At 39.0% G+C, this 14143-nt stretch overlaps 1 protein-coding gene across 4 annotated transcripts in view; it reads right to left on the bottom strand.

Annotated features, from left to right (window-relative positions):
- The window catches only part of BRAF (B-Raf proto-oncogene, serine/threonine kinase), an 88465-nt gene that overhangs the window by 39766 nt on the left and 34556 nt on the right, over positions 1-14143 (bottom strand). For all 4 annotated transcript variants that reach the window (XM_037390749.1, XM_037390751.1, XM_037390750.1 and 1 more), the window contains exons 4-7: positions 4312-4415; positions 3470-3572; positions 2034-2182; positions 771-890 (exon numbers count right to left, since the gene is read on the bottom strand). In XM_037390749.1, the coding sequence (XP_037246646.1) occupies positions 771-890; positions 2034-2182; positions 3470-3572; positions 4312-4415 (476 nt within the window). The remainder of the gene's footprint in view (positions 1-770; positions 891-2033; positions 2183-3469; positions 3573-4311; positions 4416-14143) is intronic.

Consider the following 14143-nt stretch of genomic DNA (forward strand, 5'->3'; position numbering starts at 1 on the left):
TTCTTGACTTTGATACACATCCTTGAGTTGCTCTTTCCTGGAGATTTGTTCAACTATCTAATGCTGGGTGGTGTCAGTGATCTCCCAGCTACTGGGAACATAATCTAGGTATGATCACTTGTCTCTTCATAGAGGGTCCAGAATCTTTGTTGCAAATATAGGGGATGGAGGTTGTAGTCAGTTTTAGAAGTCTAATTTTACAAAACCTGGGTCTGCCGCAAAAGATGCTATATCTCAACATCTAAACAGGAGGGAGACAGCTAGTGTGGACGTTACTAAAGCAATAGGTATGTGGAAAAACTACTGAAGCAGTATTATGAACCTGCAATTGGCATCTGCTCACACTGATCTTATAGTGGCGTGGCTTACTCTGAAACAGAGGTATGTCAATGTTACTTCAAGGCAAATAAATTGTAGTTTGATAACACAAACTGAAAGAATTTGTGAGGATATAGTTTTGGCTTGTATTAACTTTTAAGTATAAAATCTTTCCAGTTTAGACCAGGTCAAATCTACCATGCAGAAGAAATCAGTTTAACAGTTAAAGCCCCGATTCTACAGATGCTTATGCATGTGTTTAACTTTGGCTCATTACTAATTTATATCATTCATGTGAATGAAAACATTCACTTCTTTGAAGTTAAGCATAGGTGATTATATTTGCATGGCAAGCCGGATTACAAAAATGCAGAGAGTTGCAAAGTAGTATTTTGAGTGTTTCTAAGCATATAATACTGAAATGTTATTAAACAGCAGGAATAAGGTCATACCCAACAGAATCTGTGGGGGGCACTGAGGGGTACGATCCAGATGCTGGGGTGGTCTCTCCTAAGGGGGCCTCCTCCTGTGGTATGGGGTGATGTTCAAAGAACTTGGAGACAAACAGCAAACTGTGAGGCAAGAACAAAACAAAAACAACCTAACTTGTGCAAAACCCAGAAGCTTCACAATATAACACTCAAAGATTGAAAGAAAGAAGAAAAAACCCCCAAATCTCCCCCCCCCCAATCAAATTCTAAATTTTAAAATAAAGACTACACTAACACACTAATCTGCAAGATTAAAAATATTATTACTTTGAGAAAGGATCAAAAGATTATGCCTTAAACACACCTTTGCAGAAAGTAACTTTTTAATCTTTTGGTTGAAATTGCAAACATCTGGCTCCAAGAATGTACTATGTATACTTCTATGTTGAGCACACAAACTTATTTTAATGTTTGCACTGATACAATGCCAAAAACCAAATGCCAAATGGATAGAACTATGTTATCCATAAGTCCTGAGCACAAAATCCAGGAATGCCCAAGGAAACAGTTACAAATACCAACATAAGCAGAAATTACATTTATTCTTGGGGGAAAACCTAACATCTTAAATGATTCCTTATATAAAAGTCTATTTAAAAGACCTAATAGACTCTGCTGAAACTAATCAAATAGAACACAGAGCCAGCTTATACCAGATCCTTAACCTACATCAAAGACTTACACAAATAGATCAATAATTAAATTCAAGAACACATGACTGTTTGGGACATTCTCTTTTATGTTTCTTACCTAAGCACCAAACCCACCAATGGATTTGGTTTTAATCACTGTAAAACCAACTGCAATTCCACCATATTGAACTAGTGTCTCAACAGTTTTTCTCAGGTTGAAGAGAATAAACCCCCATTTAAACCCACATCTAAACATTTAAAGAGGGGCCTAGCCATCACGTAATAAAGAACCAGTTTTGACTAAGAATAACAACTGTGAACAAAGAGAAGTCTGTCTGATACAGTCAAGTGTTCAGCCACCCCGTTCATGGTTCAAAGAAAGCATTTCATAGTCCAGCAAAAAAATATGAACTTGTTGTCTGAGCTAGCACAGAACGAATACAAATTATGCAGTCTCACAAGAACAGCTGAACTCCTATATTTTTTCAGGCACCTTCTCTGACTTCCTGAATTACAGATTTAACATAAGAAATCACTAGCAGCTGTAAGCTTAATAAATGGCTCAACTTTAAAACCAATTGTGATTACTTACTCAAGTTGGTCATAATTAACACACATCAGTGGCACTTCCGTACTACAGCGCTGGTGAAATTTGTAGCCACATGTCTGGCACCGGAATCCCTGGAAAAGCAGCTTTCGACAAAAGTCGCAAAACGCTAACGTGAAGAACGTTTTTCGTACCTATATTGTCAAAAATAATCATAATTAGTGTCCTTCTGTGAGCCTAAGATAGGCTGTTTGCTTTTACCTCCCTCAAACAGACTTACAAGCCTCTTTTTTGATGCTGGAGCTACAGTTTCATGTATCAAACAGATTTACATAAAAGATTGTTTCCTTTTTGAAACAGCCTTCATGCATTAAAATTTTCTTTCAACTGTTTATTGGAATTAATGCTTCACTTCATTAGCAGTAAGAAGAGCAGCAACAAATCTGAAGCAAAACAGTGCACTATTATGCTAGAGACAAACATTCAGAATTTAATTGGATACAACCTATAAAAAGAAAAGCTGCTGAAAGATTATCTCATCTTCTAATTTTTCCAGGAGCTAAATGACATTTCTATCCAACACTCACAGGACTTGAAATACACATACAGCTTATATGCTTGGTTTCTATGTAAGGTTACATCTACAGTTGTAATTTTGACTACTGAAACTCAGAAACATTTTAAATCACAAAAGGGTGAACACTTTATCCCCATATTATGGGGGGGAAATGATTTAGTTTAATTTTCAAATTCAGCAATACTTGGCATTAAAACACATTCTAGTAGTTGTATTACTACATGTAATAATCAAAATTTCAAAAGCATATAAAAAAAGTTAAATCTACTAGACTTTCACGTGACTAGCCATATATAAATTAGCTTGTTTGAGTGAAACAGATCAAGCAGCTTGCAAACGGAATTTTGTTTTTTTTAATCTAAAGAAAAGGTCTTTCTTCTCAATGTGACAAACATTATTTCCAGGATTTTGTATGTAGCTGGAAATGTTTAGATGGATTCTGTTTAGCAGCTTCCATTTACTTGGTGCCTTATCAGGTCAAAACATATTTGTGCACTAGCATCATTGATGATGTCAGCTCCGCTCTGGGAATAGTTAGTTCATTAGTTAATTGCTGCTGCAGAGCCAGCAGGGAGGCCCAGAATACATTTTATAGATACAGCAATACAAAAATAGTAGATTATTATTACAGCTCTGCAATGCAGTGCTGATTTAAACCCCCTACATTTATAGATTTTAGAGGGTGTATTCCATCCATATGTGAAAGTTTTAAGGGCAATCAAGCACTAACATCACTTATTTCAATTACAATTCTAATTCACTTAAGCTATTGTGATTAAAAAGTCCATTTGCAACCCCCACCACATCCTACAGATACAAAATATTATTCAAAATTGTTAATCTGAATTCCAAAGTACAAAGTTGATTTAACCCTACTCAACATTTCATAAAAACCAGTACATACAAAATTGTGTGTTGTGAGTGGCACATTCTCCAAGACTTCCACATGCAACTCCTCTCCCGTGAGCCAGGAAATGTCAGTGTCCCAGCCAATTGGCTTCTTCTCTCTAAAGTGTAAATAAGCCTTTCATTAGCACCAGCGCACAAGCCCTTACGGGTCTCCCTGCTGAAGATGTAAGACCAGGTAGAAAGTGTGGGGGCTTGCTACCCAGTCTCTAACTGCAGGAAACTTCAAAGGCAAGACATTAAGCTCAGCACATACCAAGGAGAGCACAGCTTCCCTGGACAGACTGCATGAGAAAAATGCACTTTTCCAATCAGCTCCAGTAGTGCCCGATTCCTTGGTTCCAAGGTGACAGATACCTTTCTAATCAAATGAAGTGCTTGCGAAAGTACCTGTTCTGTAAGAGTTCCAAAGAGATGGCCAATTTTATGCAGTAAGATAATCTACAAACTTTTCAGGGATGGAAACTCAAATCTTTTTCCTTCCATAGGAACTCTATATTCAGCTATGAATGCACCATAACCAAATCAAATAAAACCAAAAAGTTAACAAACCTATTTAATACTTGTTTGGCTAGTACAAGTTTGATTAACAGGTGTTTTGCCAGCAGTCTATAAGCCCATATTATTCTATATTATACCTATTCTTGAAGCGATTAAATCTTTTTCTAGGTGTTTGCCATTCTTTTTCGACATGTCTTCAAGGCACAAATTGCTTTAGTGCAAAGTATCACATCATTCCGAACTTTGAAAACAACTTCCACAATGCTGGATAGAATCGGCCATACTGGGTAACTCCAAGACGAGATCCTAAGAGCAAAAACCATCACACACAAACCATACCCATCTTGTATTCTGTAAACAGCACAGCATTCTGGAATAAGACCTCTCATCATCAGAGCTTTCTTTAGGCTGTCTCGGACTGTCACTCCACACCTTGCTGGAACCTAGAAGTCAAATATAAAAGAAATCAATTAAAACAAGTTCTAACTTATCCCCCCAAACCAATGCAAACATTTTGACCCTCAAGTGTTAAACTTACTTTTCATGATGTTTTACAGAATGCTTGGTAAGAATTTTTCAAAATGTTTTTGTACTGTGAAGAATTTTATTGGTGAATAGTATATAAGCAATATAGCTCAGCTAGAAGGGAGAACAAGTTCTACATTTCTATTAACATTTGGAACAAAATCTTTACCCAACTCCAAACTTCCAACTCTTCTCAACTTGAAGAAAGTGGAGACACAGCACACAGATAGCTAATAACTATGCACATTATAAAAAGTTCAGGCCAAGCTGCAAAGTTATACAATATACCAAGTGGAATTTAAATAAAAGAACTAACTTGACTGCACTGAAAATACCATTATGATAAAATGTAAATATTTTCTGTTTCTAAAATAGAAGATAAGCATGCAAACAAGTAAAACAAAACCATCATCTGAATCAGACAAACCTTCTCCTTTCAGTTTAACTTACAATTGCAACTCTACAGACACTTCCTATCTGAAAAACATATTCCTCTCTTCTGTTTCACTATTTGAAAAGTTTAAATATCTAACAGGACGTGAAGTATGGAGGAGCACACTAAAACTAGCCAAAGAACCGCAAACTATGCAAAGTAAAGATATTTTCCTTGCCTCTATTCTAGCTGTAGGCATTTCCTATAGGAATTAGTATATTATACTATTAAATCACAAGTATACCTAGAGATATAGTGTCAAGCCATAAAAACAGAACAATACATAATCTGGTGATTAAGTGTAGTTAAGGTGTTGAGTATAAGTGATTTACTATTTCTAGAACTCAATAGTGAAAATATGTAACACTAGGTGGTATACACACTGGGACATCTCCTATAATCATGGACAGCACCTCGAACATGAATCAAGAGAAAAACTCACAGACTTAACTAAAAAGGTCTCTCTGAATACCTGGGACTTCTAGCTTGCTAGTGGCCTAAGCCAGAGCCCTCAGTAGCCAAAAGCAGTCTCTTAATCAGCTTCAACTGGCTTTGGATTGGAGCCTAGTTTTTGCTCCTTGCACTTAAATTTCCATGGGTATTTAGAGGCCCTATGTCCTACTTAAGGATCACAGTGAAAAGCAGCAGTCTATTTCAAGGAGCTTTGTGAACACCACTTGAGGTTATGCTATATATTGCATTTCTAGAACTCAAACATATGCTCTCTCAGAAGAGACAAATAAAAGGAATATTTTGTTTCACAACCTTCCTCCCATAAATATGGAGTGCTTCTTACAGGATATTTGTGCATTTCACGTGGTCAACACAAACATTTTAAAAAAAGAGGATTTCTACTAATTCCTTGGAAAAAACATCCCATAGCATACTGCTTTACAGTCTTGATATTCAGCCTTAAGTGACTTGGTTTTACACATTCCATTACTTCTAAATGCATCTTTTTATTAATCTAAGTAATTTCTTCCCATCCTAGAAGTTAACACTGTGGCTTTCAATCACTTTTAGGTCATTCCTCCAGCATAAAATAACCATAATTGTTAACTAATACCTGTCACAAGTATTAAGAGAGAGTCTGGGAGCACCTATTTTCATCAATATAGTCAACAACTTTCCACTGTAAAACTCAGTACAGTCCTCTGTTGCTCAAGTCTCTACCAAACTAGTTGTCCACACTGAAACCAACTGTTCGCAGGGTCATTCTGTGACCAGTTCCCTGTCCTCCCGACCCCTGGCAACGTGGTTAGCATAACTAGCGCCATTTTATGAGGCAAGCAGCCATTCTCTGTGACCAAGTGGGCCAACATATGCATTCTCTTTCCCCTCATTATCAGGCCCTGAAGGCCCTGAGAACCAATTCGACAAACAGATTTCTTCTTCCCCTCCTCCTCATCTCAAGGTTCCTGGGTGTCAGGCTGATGAACTCCTTCCCCTGCTGGCCTTGAAGGTCGCAGGTACCCAGGGCCACCAGGCAGTGGCGATGGCCCCAGCACAGAATAGGGAAGCGCAACAGCACCCAGAGCACTGTCCATAAAACCAAGCAGTTACCAGTCCTAAGAAAGGAACATGGATTGGAGCTGCTGCTGGACAGTGAGACCCGGGACCTGCCAGTGGCCAGGGATGCCTCCATCACCCTCTGCTTCCTCCAAGGATTGAGAGAGCGACTCATATTCTTTTACATGAATTTCAAGTCTAGATTATGACTGTTCTATTGATACAGCAAACCATATATTAAATATTTAACTTCATCTGCAGAAGGTCCAGATGATAAATTGTATTATAAATTCTGCATTACACTACTTATAAATTGTACAATATTGATTCTGCTTGTTGAAAACCTGTGCCATTCTAATCATAAATTCTGTGCTATACTAATCATAATATCCTGTTGAGAAAATAAAGCTTTAATTGCAGCTATGATTTAGTGCCATCATCATTCTGCCAAGGATCCCTGAAAGAACCTGTCTGCCCCCTCAGTGTTGGGTGACAATTTCTCCCTGCCTCCAGTATATATATTTAAAAATACAGAGTAAGTATTTTTTCTTAAATTCTTAATTCTTAAAATTCTTTAAAATTCAATTAAAATCTTCGAGGATTTCAGAGGTGTACTCCAACCTCCCACGCAACAGGAGCAATCATGAGCCACTCTGATGCAGCAAGCGTTTTTCAGCTCAAGGCTATTTCTCCTCCGAGGCTCCTGCTGGATCGAGGTAGAGCTCCCACAAACACTTCAGGTCTACCTTTCCAGCACCCTCAGTTACTTCATCAGTGATATCCACAGGGGAAAAAGACATCCAAATACTGAGAGGTGACAGACAAACCATGGGGGGAAAAGGGGAATGAAGAGAGCCAGGAAAGCGGTTGGGTATGAAGGAGAAATGGGAACAAAGACACAGGACAAACTTAAGAACTGACCCAGGAAAGCATGTGTATACTGGGAGAAGGCACTGCTATCAGCAGGTTGGTGGGAAACAACCAAGCAAGACAGAGGGAAGACAGACTGAAGAGCTACATGAGGCAGAGGGTAGGAAACAGATAGGATAAACTACCAGGTAGGGGAGAACTGGTTGAAATAGCTGAGGAGGCAATGAAGGCACGTGCTGAACAGGCATACTGTGATTAGGAGAAAAGATGGCTCATTTTGGACAAGGAGCACCAGGGGGAAGGGAGTGAGTGCCTAAGAGAAGCGTCAGAACTAAGCGTAGAGGGAGAGGTTCAAGCTTCGGCAGAAAACTTCAAGGCAATAAGCATTAAAAGAAACCAGGGTGGTAAAATCAAGACCCAAGTCACTGAATGAACAGGACAAGGAGGAAAAGCCATGCAGCAGAAGGGTAACTAACATTAAAGAAGAGATGAAGAGAAAAAGGGAAGGAGCCTTATGTTCACTGGAAGACATCTTCCTCCAGCACTGATTCTCCATAAAGGGTGACGACACCCTCCAGTACCTCATGAAGCAAAGATCTGCATTAGGAACCTAAAAGTTCCAACTCTCTGAATGAATTACACTGGCGTAAGTAATGCCATGTCAAGGGAATTTTTAATTTCTTTTTGCTTTTAAATTTTGCTGAAAACAAGATTTGTGAATTACAGGCTTCCCCTTAAGAGTTCAATGAAGTCAGCAAGGCAAGCGCTCAAAACTTGGGAAGTGTCAGATTAAAGGTTGCCTACAGCAATGCAAGTGCAACAGGACTATGAAAAATGTGCCACTTACTATTTGCTGTTCCTCAGTGTTACTTCCTTAAGTCCACTACACTAAAATCCAACCCATATTTATGCAACTTCCAATTAGAAACACAGATAGAACATTTGATCTCTTCACCACCATTTGCACCAAGATCCAGTTAAACAGCTAGGCAACTGTTTTGATTACTTTCAAAAATTACCAGGATCCTGAATCAGCATCACATTTAGAACATTCTCTTACAGAACTCTTGAGCAGAGAAACATAAGGCTAAATTAAAAGAACTAAATACTAGAATAAATCCCTGTAGTATTGATTAATCATTTTCCCAGACTGGTACAGTACGGTCTATCACCATCTGTGCATGTAGCCCTTCAGCCCCCTCCTTCAGTCCCTACCAGCGCCTGCTGTAAAGCAAAAACCTCACCCTGCAAAGCATTCCCTCTAAAACCTCTCCTTCCTGCAACCCCCCCATCTTCTTCTTGCACGCAAATCACATCAGAGTTAAAGAAGAATCCTGCTCCAAAAAAGTTATTTGGAGAGCGACTCAATCTAAATAAACCCCCCAAAACAAATTATTTTTTTCCAGCTAACAGATAGCCTTCCCAAAGCAGACATTTCAGAACAGCTTCCTACTCACACCCAGCCAGAGGGAGAGCATGTGGCCCTGTAGCCTGGGAGCACACGGAGCAGAAGCCCTGGCACGGCACAGTCCCCCAACTCGCTGAGCCCCCAGGCTGCCTCCAGGACCCATGGCACGCAGGCAGGCACCCAAAGTGGGTTTATCAATTCCATCAAGAGTTTTGACAGGATTCCCACAGAGCATTTTAACTGAATCACATCAGTGGGTTTTTTTGACAGTTGGTTCCTCATGAGAAAATTTCTGATCTCCTCTAAAATACACAACCATATGACTGTAATCCAGTAAACTGAACAAAGTTTGCATTTTACTGAAACAAAGAATGCCTAATATTATTGCAAACCCATTTTGCCCATGTCCATCCATTACCTTTTGATTCCTCTGTTTTCTAACTGAGGGAATCTATGTATGTTTCACAACAGTCACCTCCTAGAAATTCATGCTACTGAATCAGGGGATCTGTTTCCAGTAATTGCTAAGGGTTTTCTTTTTAAGTTGCTTATATACCTAAGATTCGTATATCAAAGAATGTTTAGGTTTTCATAACAATTTGAAAGTTGATTCAGCAAACCATTTTCAAAAGCAAAGAGCATGAAACAGTATGGGCTGTCCAATACTAAGGAATAGTACAGAAATGCCAATACAGACCGCAAGATGTATTCAGTGCGTAGCTTAATAACATACCAGAGGAAGTAATTTACTTGTGCATCTTGAATCAGGCAAGTAGTGATTCAGGAAGACACCAAAACACGTGCTCAACTTTGCAAATGTGAATTCCCAAGGAAACAAATGAAAATTATTCCAGATTACAAAAATTCTCAAAGCAGTCTTACTATGTAGACAGGTTAAACTACAGCACTTAATTTTCTCATTTCATTTATTCATATAAAATATTTCTATGGACAGTAAGTATTCATAACAACATTGCTGATACATATTTAGTACTGCAGCCACAAGCATTTAACCAACGCATAAATCATTTATTTCTGTAAATCAGGTCATTCCCGATTCAGTAAGAGATTCAGGGCTACATCTCTAAATAACCCTTACATCACTCTTCTAACATCAGAGCAGAAACTGGCATAGTCTCACCGAGTTAAAAAAGCTTCCTTACACTACTGCAGTTTCCAATATTTTACAGCAGTGAAGAGACTGAAGACACTAAGAAGCACTTCAAAAAATCAATGCAAAGGTATTCTCTGAAAGGTTGAACCACTCTGAATAGTTTGTCTTGTACTTTTCAAAAACAGCTGGTTCTGTTTTTTCCTCAGCCTAGCACTGTAGTTCAGCTTACTTCAGCATTAGAGCTTCATAAAAATTCTAAACAGAACAGAGTACTGGGTACAATAGCGAGAATATTCCAAGTAGTATGGATTTTGAACTATCACTTCAAAGTACTGACTGACTTACCTCAACACATACACCTTGAAAGATCACACTTTTGTCCCCCCTGCTACCTGTATGACTAAAAATTGCCAGCAACATGCGCACAGAATTCAGTGTGTTGGGAGAGAAATAAGCTAAGCTATCTTTTGGCCAAATAACTAGTTTTGTCTTCCGACATGTTTGGATTTTTACCAGAAAACCTAACATGAGATCCACATTTAGTTTCTCATCTTAGATATGAAGGACAAACTGTTTAACCAAAACAGTCACCCACTTTTTACAGCACTAACAGATACAATTAACCCTCTCTGTGGCAAAGAGGACATAAGATGATGCTAAACATCACATCCTCTGTGAAATGAAGAACATGGCTTTCAGACACAGCTGTGTGGATTTCAGGGCATGAAGCTCTGACCAGCTTCCAGGAGAAAGCAGCATTCAAGAATACACATTCTCAGTGGACCGCATTAATAAGGCAAATGGGAGACAATTCCATCGCATTAAATCTTGTTTCCAAGGGAAGCTGAACAGAATCTATCCATTTCACAAAACTTACCATTCCATCAAATGCATCCCCATTCAACTTACAAACACATTGGTGACCAGCACCCACTCAACACCTCCAACGCAGTTAAGGGGTACTCATTTGCAGAACACAATGGACTGATGTATGTCAATACAGAACTGTTTTCTCTTGAGTATACCATCACTAAACCGCACTGGATTAAACCTGCAGTGCCTAGTCAACAGCAGCCTCCGCTGTCATTTTTTAAGCTTTTGAGGGACAGCTCCCAGACTGTTGAGAAGAACACTGATCATTTACAAGGTGATAGTAGACAGCAGGATCACCACCTTAAAATCTTAGGGTGAATACCAGTGCCAGAAGTTGTGAAGACTGACAGTGACCCACTAATAAAAAAAAAGTTTGGAAAATATTTCTTTAGACTTTTAGAGTCTAAATTTACACTTAGAGAAATGCTCGTCTAGAAAAATATCCACAGCCACTATACGGGAATAAAAAACCAGGACCTTGAGGTTTCTGTTCAAGTGATGAAAAAGTCAGCTGGCTGCTCTCCAAACCGAAGCCCAAACGCATTAGAAATATAAGTCACAAAATAGTTTAAATAAATCTTTCTAACAGGTCAGATGCAGAGTCTACTTGTGCAGCATCCTGCCTCAAATGATCACTCTCCTGACACTTAAAGGCAGGGGGGCAAGTAACTACTGCAGAAAGGCGAGAACTCACATCCCTCTCTAAACTGTTGCAACTGATCCTAAACCCAAATGGATACTTCCATCTCCAGGTAGTACACACATTCTCTACAAATATTTAGTTTACTTAAACAACAAAAGAAGCCATTAATTTATGTATGACTTACAAGACATGGAATTAAAACTTTTTTTCCAATTATTTTCAGATTTGTGACCTGCATTCCATCAAGTGTCTGCCTAGCACATCCTGAGGTAGAGGAAACACACTCCAAACAATATTTTCCTCTACCATCCACTAGTTTCTACAGACTTTGCATCTCTTAAGAAATCACTAAGCTGACCTCACTCGAGGAATACTCTTAAAAAGCAGTGATCAATGTCGCACGAGGCATTCCAGGCCACAAGCCATCAATTTTTTAATGGCAAGTTTTCAATATTGTTTGACTTTGCAAACTAAGACTGTATGTCAATAAAATTGAAGTAGATTAGTATGTGTGGAAAAGAGAATAATTTACTTTGAATTTATCCAACACTGAGGTTAGCCTGCGTGGTGGGATAACCCCAGCACACAGTTAAGTACCACCCAGCTGCTTGCTCACTCCCTACTCAGTGGGATGGGAGAAGTGGAAGGATAAAAGCAAGAGAACTCCTGGGTTGAGATAAAGACAATTTAGTAAGTGAAAGAAAAAAAAGAAGGGAAAATTTTTCCTAGTGATGCAGAAGCAGTCACTCACCACCTGCAGACTGGTGCCCAGCCAGTCCATGAGCAATAGCAACTTTGGAAAAACTTCCCTCCTTTTTATTTGAGAGGATGATGTTATATGGCATGGAATATCCCTTTGGTCAGTTGGGGTCAGCTGTCCCCATTGTCCCCTCCTCAGCCTACTTGCTGGCAGGGCAACGGGAAACAGGGAAGGCCCTGACCCTGTGCAAGCACTGCTCAGCAACAGCTAACACACTGTTGTGTCGTCAGCACTGTTTTGGTCACGAGTCTTAAAACCACAACACTATACAAGCTGCTGTGAAGAAAATTACCTCCGCTCAACCTGAACACCAGTACAGTCTGCTGTAGCACTGCTGTTCGCCTTGCTTCACTGAACATGGCCCAAAGACACATTCTTCAGGCTTTCCTAGACACGAAGGACTTACTCATGGTAGCTGTAGGGTCTATATCATTGTACAACTCGTGTGATAGAATAGAATTTTGTTTGCTTACTGACAGTCTAAAAGAGGTCTTCCATAAATTTCTTCCCAATGAAAACTGATAACTTAAGTCTGATTTGATTTTGCCTTTCAGCAATAGGACAGGTTGGCTAATAGCTCTCCTAGATGATCAAAGCATTAAAAAAAAATAAAAATTCAAGTGAAGTTTACTTGAAAGTAAACTACCATTTACTTCATTCTACCAGACTGGTTCACATGATGCATACAATTCCAAAGCATTCAGATACATTCAGCAAGCATCCAATGGCATAGGCTATAAATAAGCTCTATTTCTGCTGCATGTTTGATACGGCATGGGAATTTTTAATTGTTTTTTATTAGAAAACCTCATCATGTTAAACCAGGTGTGTAATTAAAAGCAAGAAACTAGTTTGTTCAGCTGCCTGAACATCCCTTCTCTGAATTTCCCTTACACTTGACAAGTGAAACTGGTAGGACAGCTTGGATGCCTATAGAAATGCAGTGCTTACCATGCGGTAAGCTTGAGGCACAAACTCAACAGCATAAACTGCAGAAAGCAAGATGCAGACCTTAAGCCAAAAGAAACGCATTGAATACCAGATTCAAACCCAGAACATTTGAAGGATCCCAGTTGTGCATGCATGATGAATTAATTTATGCTAAGAATTTAGGTAGGGTAAAAATATCTGATTCTTTCAGTCTTCTTGACTGCAGAGAAGACCACATGATCACTTCTCTAATTAAAAGGTAGATGTACTAATTAATCAAGGTGTGACAAGAGTGAGAAGCCTGAAATAAGAGTTGTCCCCATGCACAGCATTCACAATTTTATTTAGTTTCTGCAAATCTTAAAAATACAAATTCTCTCTTTTAAAAACCCAGTCTCACATTTGCATATTGAGAACTTTCATTAACTTTCTAATACATATGTAACTATGACACTTTATGAAGCATATCAACACATAACAAATTGGAAAAGAGCTTTCCTGATCCAAATTTATGCTAAGCTTTTACACAAATTAACTTAAAAAAGGCAACCAAAAAACACCACACAATCTTCTATAGTTGAACACAGAAGAAAGGGAAATTTTTTTACCAGAGAGTTATTGTTTGTTTAGAAGCTGTCATAGAAGTTTTTATACTTCATGCTAGGTGAACACACACAATGATTTGATCCTATCCTGAAAACACACAGTGATTTATTTTGATCCTGTCCTGAATCTGCAGACAGCTGAAGTACTTGGAGGCCACCAAGCTTTCCCAAAGCTAAGAAGCACCTGCTGCTTCCCCCACCCCTGTTTCACCGTCACTACTCAGACCACTACAGACAGAAGTGAAATTCAAAACAACCAAATTCACTTCTGGTTCATGCTCGCAGAAAGCAGGTGCTGGAACTGCAAAGAACTTGCTGAACAGAGCAGCAGAGACTCCACACCACCCTTAGAGCCACTCCACCAACACAGCCAGAAGACAAGAAGCAAATGTCTCCTCTGGAACCTAGAAGTGTATAGCAGACAGCAACAGGCTACGTAGAGATTAAGAGCAAGAAACCTCACCACCTGATGCATTTCAACTGCCCATCATTTCTTGTACC

Source organism: Falco rusticolus, chromosome 5 (assembly GCF_015220075.1).
Source record: "Falco rusticolus isolate bFalRus1 chromosome 5, bFalRus1.pri, whole genome shotgun sequence".
Lineage (NCBI taxonomy): Eukaryota > Metazoa > Chordata > Aves > Falconiformes > Falconidae > Falco > Falco rusticolus.